Source organism: Schistocerca americana, chromosome 6, assembly GCF_021461395.2.
Source record: "Schistocerca americana isolate TAMUIC-IGC-003095 chromosome 6, iqSchAmer2.1, whole genome shotgun sequence".
NCBI classification, from domain to species: Eukaryota; Metazoa; Arthropoda; class Insecta; order Orthoptera; family Acrididae; genus Schistocerca; species Schistocerca americana.
The window spans coordinates 133458798-133474439 of NC_060124.1; the positions used below are offsets into that span (position 1 = coordinate 133458798).

Here is a 15642-nt window from a genome sequence, read left to right on the forward strand (position 1 = left end):
AATACGTGCATGTTGAATGTCTGAATAAGTGTACAATTGGACTGAAGACTTTCTGGCTAAAAGAACTCAGTATATCGTTATTAGCGTTCTTAAAGCGGAAACACATAAGAAATAGGTCCACATATTCGGCAGTATACATTTAGTCAACAAATGTCGGGTAATTTTTCTATTAATGCACGTCACAGTTATGTACAGTTGTCTCAGTGTAAACGCTTTCCCTACATGGCTGTTCTTTTACTTCCTATTGCAGTTTTAGCTCTAGCAATTTTCAAGTGATTCATTATTACTTGGAATTAAAATACAGCACCAGTTGCACATTTTTGATTACTACTCCACTAGGGCTATTATCCAGTGGTTACCTTAACGATATAGAAATACAAGGTATAATGCAATAAATATATCCAGTGGAAGAAACTGCGAACATTTTCGAAATTCCGAGCGTATATAACATAGTTGTCACAGATAAATTTCACATTATGTCTATAGACTGATAAAAATGGGATTCCTTTGTTTTGGCCCTAAGGGGAGTCATTGTTTAAAAGCTTGTTGTGTGTGATGATGGTTGAACATTCTACATTTTGTTAAGAAATTCAACAAGTGCATGATACTGTACAGTAAATTATAAGAGGGAATACAAAATTTTGACCACCTTCTTGATTGCCTCATACGAAAGATGCACCTTCGGTTAGGGAATAGAAGAAAGTGACAAGGAGCTAAATCAGGACTATAGGGATAATAATAGATGTATTTCACACTGATTTGTGAAAGATATCCAATAACAAAATGTGCAGTATGCGGCTGTGAATTATCGTGGTTCAGCACCCAGCTGGTTTCACAGGTACGTGCTGTTTCGCGCCTGATACGAACTTGCAAAGTTTTCAGGATATCCCTGTAGTATTGTCCCGTTAGCGACTTCTGTGGAGGTACAACATGCTGATAGCCGCGCGGGGTAGCCGCGCAGTCTACGGCGTTTTGTCACGGTCCTCGCGGCTCCCCCGTCGGAGGTTCGAGTCCTACCTAGGGCATGGCAGTGTGTGGCATCCTTAGCGTAAGTTAATTTAAGTTAGATTAAGTAGTGTGTAAGCTTAGGGAACGATGACCTCAGCAGTTTGGTCCCATAAGACCTTCCCACAAATTTCCAATTTTTCCAACATGACGATAAACAATTCCATTAACATCAAAAAATGAGATGACCATAAATTTCTCTGCAGAAGCAACCACATTTGCTCTTTTCGAGGTTAGTGATGTAGGAGATTTCCACACTGAATCTTGCTTTTGCTCTCAGGATCAAAATGATGAAGCCAAGTTTCATCAGCAATGATTACCTTTGAAGAAACTCCATATCTACGTCTAATATCAATTCCATGCAGACTTATTCGCGAATGTCCTTCTGTTCGGAAATGAGCAGTCCTGGAACCCACCGCCCACGAACACGTCTCATGTGTAAATATCCTATCACCAACTCGGTATTTCTGAAAGTGTTCGCAAGGTTACCTCCTCTCTCACTATAACAGTAGGTGTGTTGATATTTTCTTCCGTACATTTGCATCTACATCTAAGCTCCTCAAGCCACGTTGCGGTGTGTGGCGGAAGGAATTTTGTGCACTACTGTCACTTCCCCTTTCCTGTTCCAGCCACGTATGGTTGACGGAAAGAACCTTTATTGCTAAGCCTCCGTGTCGGTTCGAATCCCTTTATCTTCATGGTCTTTTCCCGAGATGTACCTAGGAGAAAGCATTATACTGGGGACTCTTCTTGGAAAGTAAACTCTCGTAATTTTAACAGTAGACCATACCGTGATGCATAACGCCTTTCTTGTAGTGTCTGCTACTGCAACTGACGCTTTCGCGCATGCTAAACGAAACTATAACAAAATGTACAGCTTCTCTTTAGATTCTCTATTTCCTATACCAATCCTACCTGGTGCATATCCCAGAGTAACGCGCAAATTTTAAAGCACTGGTCAAACGAGAGTCTTGTCACCTACTTCCTTTACTGATGGAGTACATTTGATGAGGGTTCTTCCAATGACCCTCGGTCCGACATCTGCCTCACCAGAGATTACTTTTACCTGAATGTTCCACTTTGAATCGCTCCTTACGTATATTCCTAGATATTTTATGGGTGTAAGTGCTTCCGGTGATTGTTCTGCGATCATGTAACCATACAATTTTCTGAAAGTCAGTTGCCAATTCCGCACACGAAGCGTCGATCCTGTGCAGGTCGTTCTGCATTTAGCTACTGTTTTCTAGAGTTGCCTTTTCTGTACACAGCAACATCATCATCCGCGAAATGCCTCATGGAAATTCCGACGTTATCTACTAGTCATTTACATATATTGTAAAAAGTGATAGTCCTGTAACACTCCCTTGTGGCACGCCCGAAGTTACTTGTACATTTGAGGATTTGTTTCTATTCGGAATGACATTCTGTGTTTTCTGTCAGAAGCTCTTCAATCCAGTCACGCAGCTGATGTGACATTCCGTACGCTCGTATTTTGTTAACTAGGTGGGAGTGCCAAGGATGCCCATGTGATAGTTTGCAGAGGGCGTGGAAGGGCATGGACTAAATATTTTGGAAGGCGAGTGGTGACCTGGCAGGCAGTAGCCATAAAAAAATTCCAGTTCTGACACTGTTAAAAACTTTGTTCTCTTACTAAAATACTAGACCATAGTATTGATACTCCACTAAAACAGTATACTTATTATTGAAAGAAAAACACGTGACTACAATATGTTTTTTCCTTTCCCTGAGAGCAAGGGGGGGGGGGGGGAAGAGGAGGCGACCCCCTCCTGCAACCCCCGCCCCCCCCCCCCCTCACCGGCGTGGACGCTGTTTGGCGTTGCGGATCTGTATCGAACGCCACCCAGAAGTCAAGGAACATGGCATCTACCTGGGCGGGCGCCTGTACCCTCTGCTTTCTGGGTCTTGTGGACGAACAGAGCGAGCGGGGCTTCACACGATCATTGTTTTCGGAGCTCATGTTGATTGCTACAGAGGAGATTTTCGATCCTCCCAAGTATCATAAAATACTAACATGTGAGCATTAATCATGTTCCAATATTCTTCATCTGACTATAGTTTTATGCGTTTTTTCGACGATCCTTCTTGAAAATGGGAATGACCAGTTTTTTTTTTTTTTTCAATCATTAGGAACGCTTCGCTCCTCAAAAGACATACGGTACACTGCTGCTCGAAGAGGGCTAATTTCTGTACAGATTCGAATTGGTATTCCGTCAGGTCCAGTGGTCTTTCCTCTGTTGAGCGCTTTCAGTTGCTTTTCTGTCTTTTGCTGACTTATTTGGATATCAATCTCCTGCCGCTCGTGCAACGATTTAAAGGAGGAATTAAAATGCGATCATTCTCTGTGAAACAGGTTTGGAAAAAAAAGTTTAGCATTTCGGTCTTTACTATGTCATCCTCTTTGTTAATGCCAGTATAGACACAGAGTGTCTGGGCAGCCGGATTCGTTTCGTTTCGTTTACTGATTTGACATACGACCAAAACTTCTTAGGGTTTTCTGTCAAGTCGGTAGAATTTTGAACTCGTTGAACGCTTCAAGCATAGCCTTCGTAACTACACTACTGGTCATTAAAATTGATACACCAAGGAGAAATGCAGATGATGAACGGGTATTCATTGGACAAATATATTATACTAGAACTGACATGTGATTACATTTTCACTCAATTTCGGTGCATAGATCCTGAGAAATCACTACCCAGAACAACCACTCAGGCCGTAATAACGGCCTTGATACGCCTGGACATTGAGTCAAACAGAGCGTGGATGGCGTGTACAGGTACAGCTGCCCATGCAGCTTCAACGCGATACCACAGTTCATCAAGAGTAGTGACTGGCGTATTGTGACGAGCAAGTTGCTCGGCCACCATTCACCAGACGTTTTCACTTGGTGAGAGATCTGGAAAATGTGGTGGCCAGGGCAGCAGTCGAACATTTTCTGTATCCAGAAAGGCCCATACAGGACCTGCAACATGCACGATCCGTTACAGCCATGCGGATAAATGCCTGTCATCTGGACTGCTAGTGATCCGAGGTCGTTGGGATGCAGCACGGAGTTCCGTATTACCCTCTTGAACCCACCGATTCCATATTCTGCTAACAGTCATTGGATCTCGACCAACGCGAGCAGCAATGTCGCGATACGATAAACCGCAATCGCGATAGGCTACAATCGACCTTTATCAAAGTCGGAAACGTGATGGTACGCATTTCTCCTCCTTACACGAGGCACCACAACAACGTTTCACCAGGAAACGTCGGTCAACTGCTGTTTGTGTATGAGAAATCGGTTGGAAACTTTCCTCATGTCAACACGTTGTAGGTGTCGCCACCGGCGCCAACCTTGTGTGAATACTCTGAAAAGCTAATCATTTGCGTATCACAGCATCTTCTTCCTGTCGGTTAAAATCGCGTCTGTAGCACGTCATCTTCGTGGTGTAGCAATTTTAATGGCCAGTAGTGTAATTATGGCTTCGCTTAGTTTTGATTTGTCTGTGAGGCTTTGGGTACGTATGAATTTGTAGCGAATCTCTGTTTGCTAAGCAGTACATGGAACGTTGGGTCCACCTTACTCTGAAATTGATTGTCTCCCCTCTTAAACAATTTAAACCATTTTTGGTCTGTGCAGTAGAACAGAACAGACTCTCCATTAACATGGCATGGAGCTCAGCTGGAGAGGTGTTGAGACGAAAGTAGTGTTTCAAAGCTGCGTATTGTTCATCGGCCGTCACCTCCATTTCTGCGGTAGGCGATAGCTAAGGATGGCGATTTCCGCTGAAACATCCGGTTTTCGGTCATATCATTTTTTTTTTCGACGCCATTTCGGCTTGACTGTTAAAACCGCTCAGAATAACTGGTTTCTGAAATAACAAATCTTCAGTTTTTTGTTCCTATTACTTCCTTTAATAAACGCAGAAATCGAACAATAATTTAAAAATTTCAGTTCACTCGGTTTCAAAATACATAGAATGAAAATATTAAATTAATTAGGCAAATAAAAGAAAGCTTTGTCCGTCCATCGTTCACTGCTTATCTCGATAAGTGATACGTGGTTAAATACTACAAAAAAATCACTAATATTCTCATTTTGATTCTAATTCTTTTAAACTTTCCTCAAAACCCGTGTTGTAATCAGGGATCATACCACTATTTGGGGTGAAAACTAAGGTTGAGGTTTTTCGTGTTAATTTTGGCGTTTTCAAGGGCTACAAACAGATAAAGGCTTTATGTAGACACAGGCAACAGATCAGCTACATTTGTTTTTATTGTATAATTTGAATGAATTGTTCAAATTTCAATTTGTTACTGTTACCGTAATTTCCTTCCGCTTCTGTTATTTCGTAGAAATTGCAGACAAAACTTTAATCTTTTAAAGCAAATGAACCACTGTACTTCATTGCCACGTCACTTCGTAAAGATATTTCCGTACTATGGTAGGTGCCATTCGCAGTACAATGAATGAAAGGTGACGACAGTGAGAAAATACCGTATAAATCATACGGGAGACGCCTTGCGCCCTGCACACACACGCGTACCTTAACGACCCATGACAACTGGCATATTATTCCCTTAGCAGTGATGTATCAATCTTTTCGCCATGTGTTTGTTACTTGTTTCTGTTGACATGGTATTTACAATAGCACTGATCGCTTTTTTCATTTTCTATACTAATACACTATTTGAAAGCAATGCAAACTTTACAAATAAAAATTGCTCCTATTTTTTAAAAAAGATTTACTTTAAAACGAAAAATTTTAGCAATGCTGCTATGACTAATAGATATTTCGGTCTTTTGCCTGGTTATTAGCAAAAAATGGAAAACTCCTATTGTAACTGAGACCAAACAAGTACTGAAAAATGCCGGTTATTCAGAACTAAAATACTGGTATCGATTTTAACCAGCTGGTTTTTTCCCGTACCTAGACGATACTGAACATGTATCAGCTTGCCCGCTTCTGACAGCCAAGTGCCAACAATGGAACTAGTACACGTATTTGTTAAGCACTAAGTTAGCTGAATATCATAAGATTAAATAAATTCCAGCGCTATGAACTACGACCGTACAAAAATTATGATAATTGTTTACTAAACAGCCCTCGTATGAGGGTTATCCCAAAAGTAACGTCTCCTATTTTCTTATAAGTACAGAACTCTGCGTGGTAGTTGGTCACACTGTTATGAAGAGTGCTTTACGCGCAGTGGGTAAAACATGCGCACGCTGTGCTGAGGCAGCCGTTGAGAATGGAGCTCCAATTGGATGTTACCGCCAAGTGCGAATTGCGTGCACTTATTCGGTTTTTGAACTCAAAGGGCATTGCGCCGATTGAAATCAATCGCCAACTGACGGAATTGTATGGTGAGTCGTGTATGGATGTCAAAAATGTTCGCAAGTGGTGTAGAGAGTTTGTAGCTGGTCGGACCGAAATTCACGACGAACAAAGGAGCGGGAGACCGTCAATTTCTGAGGCGACAGAGTTGAAGGTTGAGCAAAGCATGCGTGGCGGTCTGCGCATTACCCTGGATGATATCTGCACGTTGGTTCCTGAGGTTTCCCGAAGCGCCGCTCACAGAATTTTTACGGAAACTTTGAACTCCCGGAAGGTGTGGGTAAGATTTTTTTTTTGTTAGGGTTTAAGGGCGCTCAACTGCTGAGGTCATTAGCGCCCAGTCACTGGTGTTAGAGCACATGGAATCTGCTAAAACTCAAGGGGATGGGGGGACATCAGAAGGACCTGACAAAGATGCAGATAAAATAAGTAAAAAGGTTAAATGTCTTTGGACAGGCCAGTTAAAGTTATAAAACGCAGAATACGAGCAGCTGCTCGAGCGTCATCAGCTAAAACATCCGGTAAAGTAGATGGCAGGGACAGGATAACACGAAATTGACTAAAACAGGGACACGACAATAAAACATGGCGCACTGTTAATGCCTGACCAAAAGGGCACTGCGGGGCTGGGTCACCGGAGAGCAGGTAGCGGTGGCTAAACCGGCAATGCCCAATCCGCAACCTGGTCAGAAGGACCTCCTCGCGCCGAGATGGTCGGGAGGATGTTGTCCAAGCAGTTGGGAGCGGTTTTACTGCCCGGAGCTTGTTTCCTTGGAGGGATGACCAAGCATCCCACCACAACGACACAAGCCTCTTACATACATCCCCACAAACGTCAGATGACGGGACACAATGGGAGGCTGGGCGAGGCAGGAGGACTGCAGCCTTGGCTGCAGCATCCGCAGCCTCAGTCCCAGGCACTCCTACATGTCCGGGAACCCACAGAAAGCTGACAGAACCACCATTATCAGCGAAAGAATGGAGGGACTGCTGTATCCGTTGAATCAAGGGATGGACCGGATATGGAGCTCCAAGGCTCTGAAGAGCACTGAGTGAGTCAGAGCAGAGTACATACGATGAATGGCGGTGGCGGCGGGCATACTGAACGGCCTGATGGAGAGCAAAAAGCTCGGCCGTAAAGCTGGAACATTGGTCGAGGAGCCGGTATTTAAAGGTGGCGACCCCGACGACAAAGGCACAGCCGACACCGTCGTGTTTTGGAGCCATCGGTGTAAATAAAGGTGTGACCGGCAAGTCGAGCACGAAGTTCGACAAACCGTGAGCAATACACTGCAGCCGGAGTACCCTGCTTTGGGAGTGAGCTGAGGTCGAGATAAATAGGAACCGGAGCCTGGAGCCAAGGTGGTGTCAGGCTCTCACCCTCTCTGAAGGTGGTAGGGAGGGCAAAATCCAATTGTCGAAGCAGGCGACGGAAGCGGACTCCGGGGGGCAGCAGGCCAGACGCATACAACCCGTACTGACGGTCGAGAGAATCGGCGAAGAAGGACTCGTAAAAGGGGTGGTCGGGCATAGACAACAGCCGGCAGGCATACCGACACAGCAGTACGTCGCGCCGGTAGGTCAATGGTAACTCGGCAGCTTCAGCATAAAGACTCTCGACAGGACTAGTGTAGAAGGCTCCGGTCGCAAGACGTATCCCCCGATGGTGGATGGAGTTGAGCCGGCGTAAGAGGGATGGCCGAGCGGACGAGTAGACGAAGCTCCCATAATCCAGCTTCAATCGGACTATGGACCGATGCAAGTGTAGCAGCACAGTGCGATCCGCTTCCCAAGATGAACCGCTAAGAACTCTGAGGACATTAAGGGAACGTGTACAACGGGCCGCCAAATAAGAGACATGTGGAGACCAACACAGTTTCCTGTCCAATGTGAGCCCTAGAAACTTAGTTGTGTCCACAAATGGGGGAACAACGGGACCGAGATGTAAGGATGGCGGAAGGAACGCTTTATATCGCCAAAAGTTGATACAAACCGTCTTCTCTTCAGAGAACCAGAAGCCATTTGCCACGCTCCATGAGTAGAGGCTGTCTAGACAACGCTGAAGGCAGCGCTCCAGGAGGCATGTTCTCTGGGCACTGCAGTAGATCGTGAAGTCATCGACAAAGAGAGAGCCGGAGACATGAGGTGGAATGCAATCCATAATTGGATTGATCGCGATGGCAAAAAGGGCGACACTCAAGACGGAGCCCTGAGGCACTCTGTTCTCCTGGAGGAAGACGTCGGACAATACGGAACCCACACGTACCCTAAACTTTCGATCCGTTAAAAAGGAATCAATAAAAAGGGGCAGGCGACCGCGTAGGCCCCACCTGTGCAGAGTGCGGAGGATACCTCCTCTCCAACAGGTATCATAACCCTTCTCCAAGTCGAAGAACACGGCTACCGTTTGGCGCCTTCGCAAAAAGTTGTTCATGATGATGTCGACAAGGTCACAAGGTGGTCAACTGCGGAGCGGCGGCGACGAAAGCCGCATTGTACATTAGTAAGTAGTCGTCGAGATTCAAGAATCCAGACTAACCAAGCATTAACCATGCGCTCCATCACCTTACAGACACAGCTTGTAAGAGAAATGGGGCGGTAACTAGAAGGAAGGTGTCTATCCTTCCCGGGTTTGGGTATAGGAACAACAACGGCGTCACACCAATGCATGGGGACTTGACCTTCGGTCCAGACGCGATTGTAGGTACGAAGAAGGAAGCTTTTGCCCGCCGGAGAAAGGTGTGCCAGCATCTGAACGTGAATGGCATCTGGCCCCGGAGCAGAGGACCGGGACAGTGCAAGCGCACATTCGAGTTCCCGCATAGTAAAGGGGGCATTATAAGTTTCCAGATTCAGCGAGTGGAAGGAAGGTGGCCGAGCCTCTTCTGCCTCTTTCCTGGGAAGGAAGGCAGGATGGTAATGGGCGGAGCTTGAAACCTTCGCGAAAAAGCGGCCAAAGGCGTTGGAGACAGCCACAGGATCAACAAGGACCTCATTACCTGAGGTCAGGCCAGGTACTGAGGAGTGGGCCTTAATGCCCGACAGCCGGCGCAGGCTACCCCAAACGACGGAAGAGGGAGTAAAACTGTTAAAGGAGGTGGTGAAAGAGGCCCAACAAGCTTTTTTGCTGTCTTTGATGACTCTACGGCATTGCGCTCGGAGTCGTTTGTATTCAATACAATTCGCCAACGTAGGATGGCGGCGAAAGGTGCGTAAAGCACGTCGTCGAGCGCGGATAGCGTCCCTACAAGCCTCGTTCCACCACGGGACGGAAACGCGACGTGAAGAAGAAGTAGTAGTACGAGGAATGGAACGTTCGGCAGCATTGATGATAACAGCCGTGAGGTATTCGACCTGACTGTCACAACTGGGAAAATCATGGTCCGGAAAGGTCGCCAGGGAGGAGTAAAGTCCCCAGTCAGCTTTCAGTATGTTCCAGCGCGAAGGACGTGGGGATGGGGTGTGGTGCAGGAGACGAACGACACAGGGGAAGTGGTCGCTCGAATAGGTGTCAGAAAGGACATACCACTCGAACCGACGGGCAAGAGTGGTGGAACAGATCGAGAGGTCCAAGTGGGAGTAGGTATGAGTAGAGTCCGAGAGGAAAGTCGGGGCGCCGGTATTGAGGCAGACAAGATTGAGATGGTTGAAGACATCCGCCAAGAGTGAGCCTCTTGGACAGGATGCAGGAGAGCCCCAAAGGGGATGATGGGCATTGAAGTCGCCAAACAATAAGAACGGCGGGGGAAGCTAAACGATCAGGTGCATCATGTCAGCCCAACTAACAGCAGATGACGGTGAAGTGTAGATGGTACAAACTGAAAAAGTAAAAGCAGAAAGAGTAATGCGGACAGCTATTGCTTGGAGTGGGGTGGTCAATGGGATGGGATGGTAATAAACATCGTCCCGAACGAGCAACATGACCCCACCATGAGCTGGGATACCGTCCACAGAGGTGAGGTCATACCGCTCCGAGGTATAGTGGGTAAAGGCAATACGGTCAGTCGGGCGCAACTTGGTTTCCTGGAGACCAAGGACGAGCGGACAGTGCAGGCGGAGGAGCAGTTGTAATTCCTCCCGATTAGATCGAATACCTCTTATGTTCCAATGAAACAACGCCATCGCTAGTCAAAAGGTTGGGGGAACGAGACGGGGGAAGAGCTGGTCACCTCGACGGCCGCGGAGGGCCAGGTTGCGAAGGAACAACGCTACAACCGACGGGAGGCGGATCCGGTTCCATCGAGTCGTCGCCAGCCGCGGCCGCTGTCCCTGGTTGGTAGGAGGGGCTGCATCATTTGCCGACGAAAGGCCGGCGGAGCGCCTGGCAGCAGAGCGTCCCGGCGAAACTGAGGACGGCCGGGGGCAGCGACTCACGGATGGAGCATCAGACGAAACGCGCCGGGGTGGAGAGGGAGATAGAGACTTCTTCTTGGAGGCCTTCTTGGAAGGCCAAGGAGGCACAGGGCTGGACCCGAAGAAGGTCCTCACGCGCGGGGTCCATTTTGCAACGCCAGACCTCGGAAGCTGGGGTCCGGAACGTTTCCCCGATGGATGCCTGAGAAGAGGATCGCTTCTCAGGTGGCGTGGGGGGAGGAGGAGGAGGAAGGGTGGCCCCTGGGGCAGAGGGGGTGGGGGCCATGGGGGAGGAGGATTTGGAAGGGAGGGATTTGGGAGGCGGAGGCAGAGCCCCCTGATGGGCGGAGGAGGCAGAGGGGGGACAGGATAGGGGTGAGGATACCGCGGAAGGAGTGGACACAACTGAGGCAAACGAAGTGGTCAATGGCACGGGATGGAGGCGGTCGTACTTCTTCCGGGCCTCAGAATAAGAGAGCCGATCCAAAGTTTTGATTTCTTGTATCTTCTTCTCCTTCTGATATGCGGGGCAGTCTGAGGATCTAGGCGAGTGGACGCCAGGACAATTAACGCACCGAGGTGGTGTGGTGCATGTATGTTTCTCACGAAGAGGATGTCCACAATCGCCACAAAGGGGCTCAGCCTCACACCGTGACGACATGTGCCCAAAGCGCAAACACCTAAAACAGCGCTTAGGAGGCGGGATGTAAGGTCGCACGTCACACCGGTAGCACATCACCTTTACCTTCTCCGGGAGAACGTCCCCCTCGAAGGCGAGGATAAAGGCCCCGGTGTCGATGCGACGGTCTTTGGGGCCGCGCTGGACTCGCCGGACGAAATGCACGCCTCGGCGCTCCAGGTTGGCCCTGAGCTCCTCATCAGAGTGTAGCAGGAGGTCACGATGAAATATAACCCCCTGCATCCTATTTAGTGCCAGATGTGGGACAATGGATACTGGGATGTCCCCTAGGCGGTCGCACGCCTGGAGCGCCGCCGACTGTGTGGCGGAGGTGGTCTTGATAAGAACGGACCCTGAACGCATCTTGCTGAGAGCCTCGATTTCCCCGAAGACATCCTCAATGTGCTGAACAAAGAACATGGGCTTGGAGGTGGCGAACGTCCCCCCATCGGTTCGAGAACAGACCAAATAGCGGGGGAAGTACTTCGCCCCAAGCCGGCGGGCCTGTCCCTCCTCCCATGGAGTGGCCAAGGGGGAAAGGGCAGGAGAACCAGAACTAGAAACGGTACCTTTTCTTTTGAAAGACTCGGCCGCAGAGCGACCTGATACATGTTGACGTTTCATCTGCGAAACGTCCGCCCCGATACCACCCACTCCGACCAGGGGCTCTCCCCACGGGCGCCACCCAGCCGCAGCAAGGGCCACCTGGCAGGATGACCATTGCCGGGAGTCCTGATGCCCCAAGGAGACGGGCATCTACTCCTTGGCTGATGTGGGGAGGGTGCAGCTCAGGTATCGGCAGTACGATCCCTGTGTTGTCAGGGGGCTACAACCTAGAGGGTACATGACGACCCCACCACAACGGGCTGGCTACCGTGCTGGATTTCTGGTGCCATGGAAAGTCCATCATGATCGCTGGTGCAGATGGAGATGCACTATGGGCGTAACTTGGACAACCCATCAGGCGTTTAGGCCCAATTTGAGGAATAGTGGGTATGGTTACAACGCCAGTGCAATGCTGAGTGGCAAGGTCTTAGTGCACTTAGGACCAGTGGTACACCATGTAAGGTGTCCTTCCCCAAAAGGCTCGTACTTCTGTAGAATTTTGGAAAATGGAGGTCAAACCCCAAGGGGGACCATCACATAGAAGGCCGAAACGGTTGAAACTCCTTTTAGTCGCCTCTTACGACAGACAGGAATACCTCGGGCCTATTCTTACCCCGGACCCGCAGGGGGTGGGCAAGATTGGTGCCACGCATGCTGACTAAGGACCACATGCGGCAACGAGTTGATGCTTCCCGCGCATTTCTTCACCTCCTTGCAGCCGAACAGGACAACTTTCTGGACTCAATTGTCACGGGTGACGAAACTTGGGCATACCACTTTACACCTGAGACCGAGCAACAATCACACCAGTTGCGGCATCCTGCTTCGCCGAAGCCGCGGAAATTCAAACAAACACAGTCTGCCCGTAAAATCACGACAACCGTTTTTTGGGATCGGAAAGGGGTATTGTTGGTCGACTTTATGCCCACTGGGACCACAATTCACGCTGACAGGTACTGTGAGACTCTGAAAAAACTCAAACGCGTAATTCAGAACCGGAGAAGAGGAATGTTGAGTAAGGGCGTACACATTCTCCATGACAACGCTCACCCACACATCGCTCGGCAAACCGTTGCTCTCCTGCAACAGTTTCAGTGGAACATAATCACCCACCCACCCCATAGTCCTGACTTGGCGCCCAGTGACTATCACCTGTTCCCTAAGTTAAAAGAACATTTGGCCAGAAAGTGATTCACCTCCAACGACGAGGTGGAAGAAGAGGTTCATAATTTTCTGAACAGCATAGCGGCGAGCTGGTATGACATGGGCATACAAAAACTGCCACAGCGTCTACAAAAATGCATCGACAGAAGTGGTATGTCGAAAAATAACTAAATGTTCAAGCTGTAAACTGATGTAAACCATTGTAGAAATAAACAGGTCTATGTACTACACTACTGGCCATTAAAATTGCTACACCACGAAGATGACGTGCTACAGACGCGAAATTTAACCGACAGCAAGAAGATGCTGTGATATGCAAATAATTAGCTTTTCAGAGCATTCACACAAGCTTGGCGTCGGTGGCGACACCTACAGCGTGCTGACATGAGGAAAGTTTCCAACCGATTTGTCATACACAAGCAGCTCTTGACCGGCGTTGCCTGGTGAAACATTGTTGTGATGCCTCGTGTAAGGAGGGGAAATGCGTACCATCACGTTTCCGCTTTTCATATAGGTCGGATTGTAGCCTATCGCGATTACGGTTTATCGTATCGCGACATTGCAGCTCGCTTTGGTCGAGATCCAATGACTGTTAGCAGAATATGGAATCGGTGGGTTCAGGACGGAAATAGAACAACGTGTTGGATCCCAACGGCCTCGGATCGCTAGCAGTCCAGATGACAGGTATCTTATCCGCATGGCTGTAACGGATCGTTCAGCCACATCTCAATCCCTGAGTCAACAGATGGAGACGTTTGCAAGACAACAACCATCTGCAGGGCCGGCCGATGTGGCCGTGCGGTTAAAGGCGCTTCAGTCTGGAACCGCGTGACTGCTACGGTCGCAGGTTCGAATCCTGCCTCGGGCATGGATGTGTGTGATGTCCTTAGGTTAGTTAGGTTTAATTAGTTCTAAGTTGTAGGCGACTGATGACCTCAGAAGTTAAGTCGCATAGTGCTCAGAGCCATTTGAACCATTTGAACCATCTGCACGAACTGTTCGACGACGTTTGCAGCAGCACGGACTATCAGTTCGGAGACCATGGCTGCAGTTACCCTTGACGCTGCATCACAGACAGGAGCGCCTGCAATGGTGTAGTCAACGACGAATGGCAAAACGTCATTTTTTCAGATGAATCCAGGTTCTGTTTACAGCATCATGATGGTCGCATCTGTGTTGGGCGACATCGCGGTGAACGCACATTGGAAGCGTGTATTCGCCATCGCCATTCTGGCGTGTCACCCGACGTGATGGTATGGGGTGCCATTGGTTACACGTCTCGGTCACCTGTTCTTCGCATTGACGGCACTTTGAACAGTGGACGTTACATTTCAGATGTGGTACGACCCGTGGCTCTACCCTTCATTCGATCCCCGCAGAACCCTACATTTCAGCAGGATAATGCACTACCGCATGTTGCAGGTCCTGTTCGACTGCTGCCCTGGCCACCACATTTTCCAGATATCTCACCAATTGAAAACGTCTGGTGAATGGTGGCCGAGCAACTGGCTCGTCACAATACGCCAGTCACTACTCTTGATGAACTGTGGTATCACGTTGATGCTGCATGGGCAGCTGTACCTGTACACGCCATCCAAGCTCTGTTCGACTCAATGCCCAGGTGTTTCAAGGCTGTTGTTACGGTCAGAGGTGGTTGTTCTGGGTACTGGTTTCTTAGTATTTATGCACCGAAATTGCATGAAAACGTAATCAAATGTCAGTTCTAGTATAATACATTTGTCCAATGAATACCCGTTTATCATCTGCATTTCTTATTGGTGTAGCAATTTTAATGGCCAGTAGTATAATAAAAAAATAGGAGACCTTACTTTTGGGATTACCCTCGTAACTGAGTCCAAAGAAATACCGAAAAATGCCGGTTATTCAGAACAAAAATACTGGTATCGATTTTAACCAGTTGGTTTTTTTCTGTACCTAGACGATACTGAAGATGCCTCAGCTTGCCCGCTTCTGACAGCCGAGTGCCAACAATTAAACTAGTACACGTGTTTGTTAAGCACTAAGCTACCAGAAAATCATAGGATTAAATAAATTCTAGCGCTATGAATTACGACCGTACAGAAATTATGCTCATTGGTTGTTGAACAGCTCTCGTATCTAGAAGGCAAGAGGCTTCACAAATGATCCAGTAAATAAATTAAATAGATGATATATTCAGCTCGCATGCACAGATCGCGGAATGCAGCCACGCAGCGGCCGTGTTTGAAAATGATACTTACTTGAAAAAAAAACGCTTCATAAAAAAGGTGTGCCACAGGAGGGAGAGTGAGCGGCTGGTGACGGCGTTCGCAGGTGAGGACGAGCACCACCGCGCCACCGAGCTGAACGTGCACGGCCCCACGGTGCGCGGCTGGCAGTCCGCGCAGGCCTGCACCTACCCGCAGGAGCTCGTGCTGCAGCTGCACGCAGAGGCCGTCGTCAGCAGGATACAGATCCTGGCACACCAGTTCCTCATCCGTGAGTACCACA

General features: G+C 48.3%; 1 protein-coding gene across 1 annotated transcript in view; it reads left to right on the plus strand.

Annotated features, from left to right (window-relative positions):
- LOC124619660 (centrosomal protein of 104 kDa) overlaps positions 1-15642 on the plus strand; it is a 445308-nt gene that overhangs the window by 28843 nt on the left and 400823 nt on the right. Inside the window, exon 2 of the mRNA XM_047146190.1 lies at positions 15466-15630. Coding sequence (XP_047002146.1) covers positions 15466-15630 — 165 coding nt within the window. The remainder of the gene's footprint in view (positions 1-15465; positions 15631-15642) is intronic.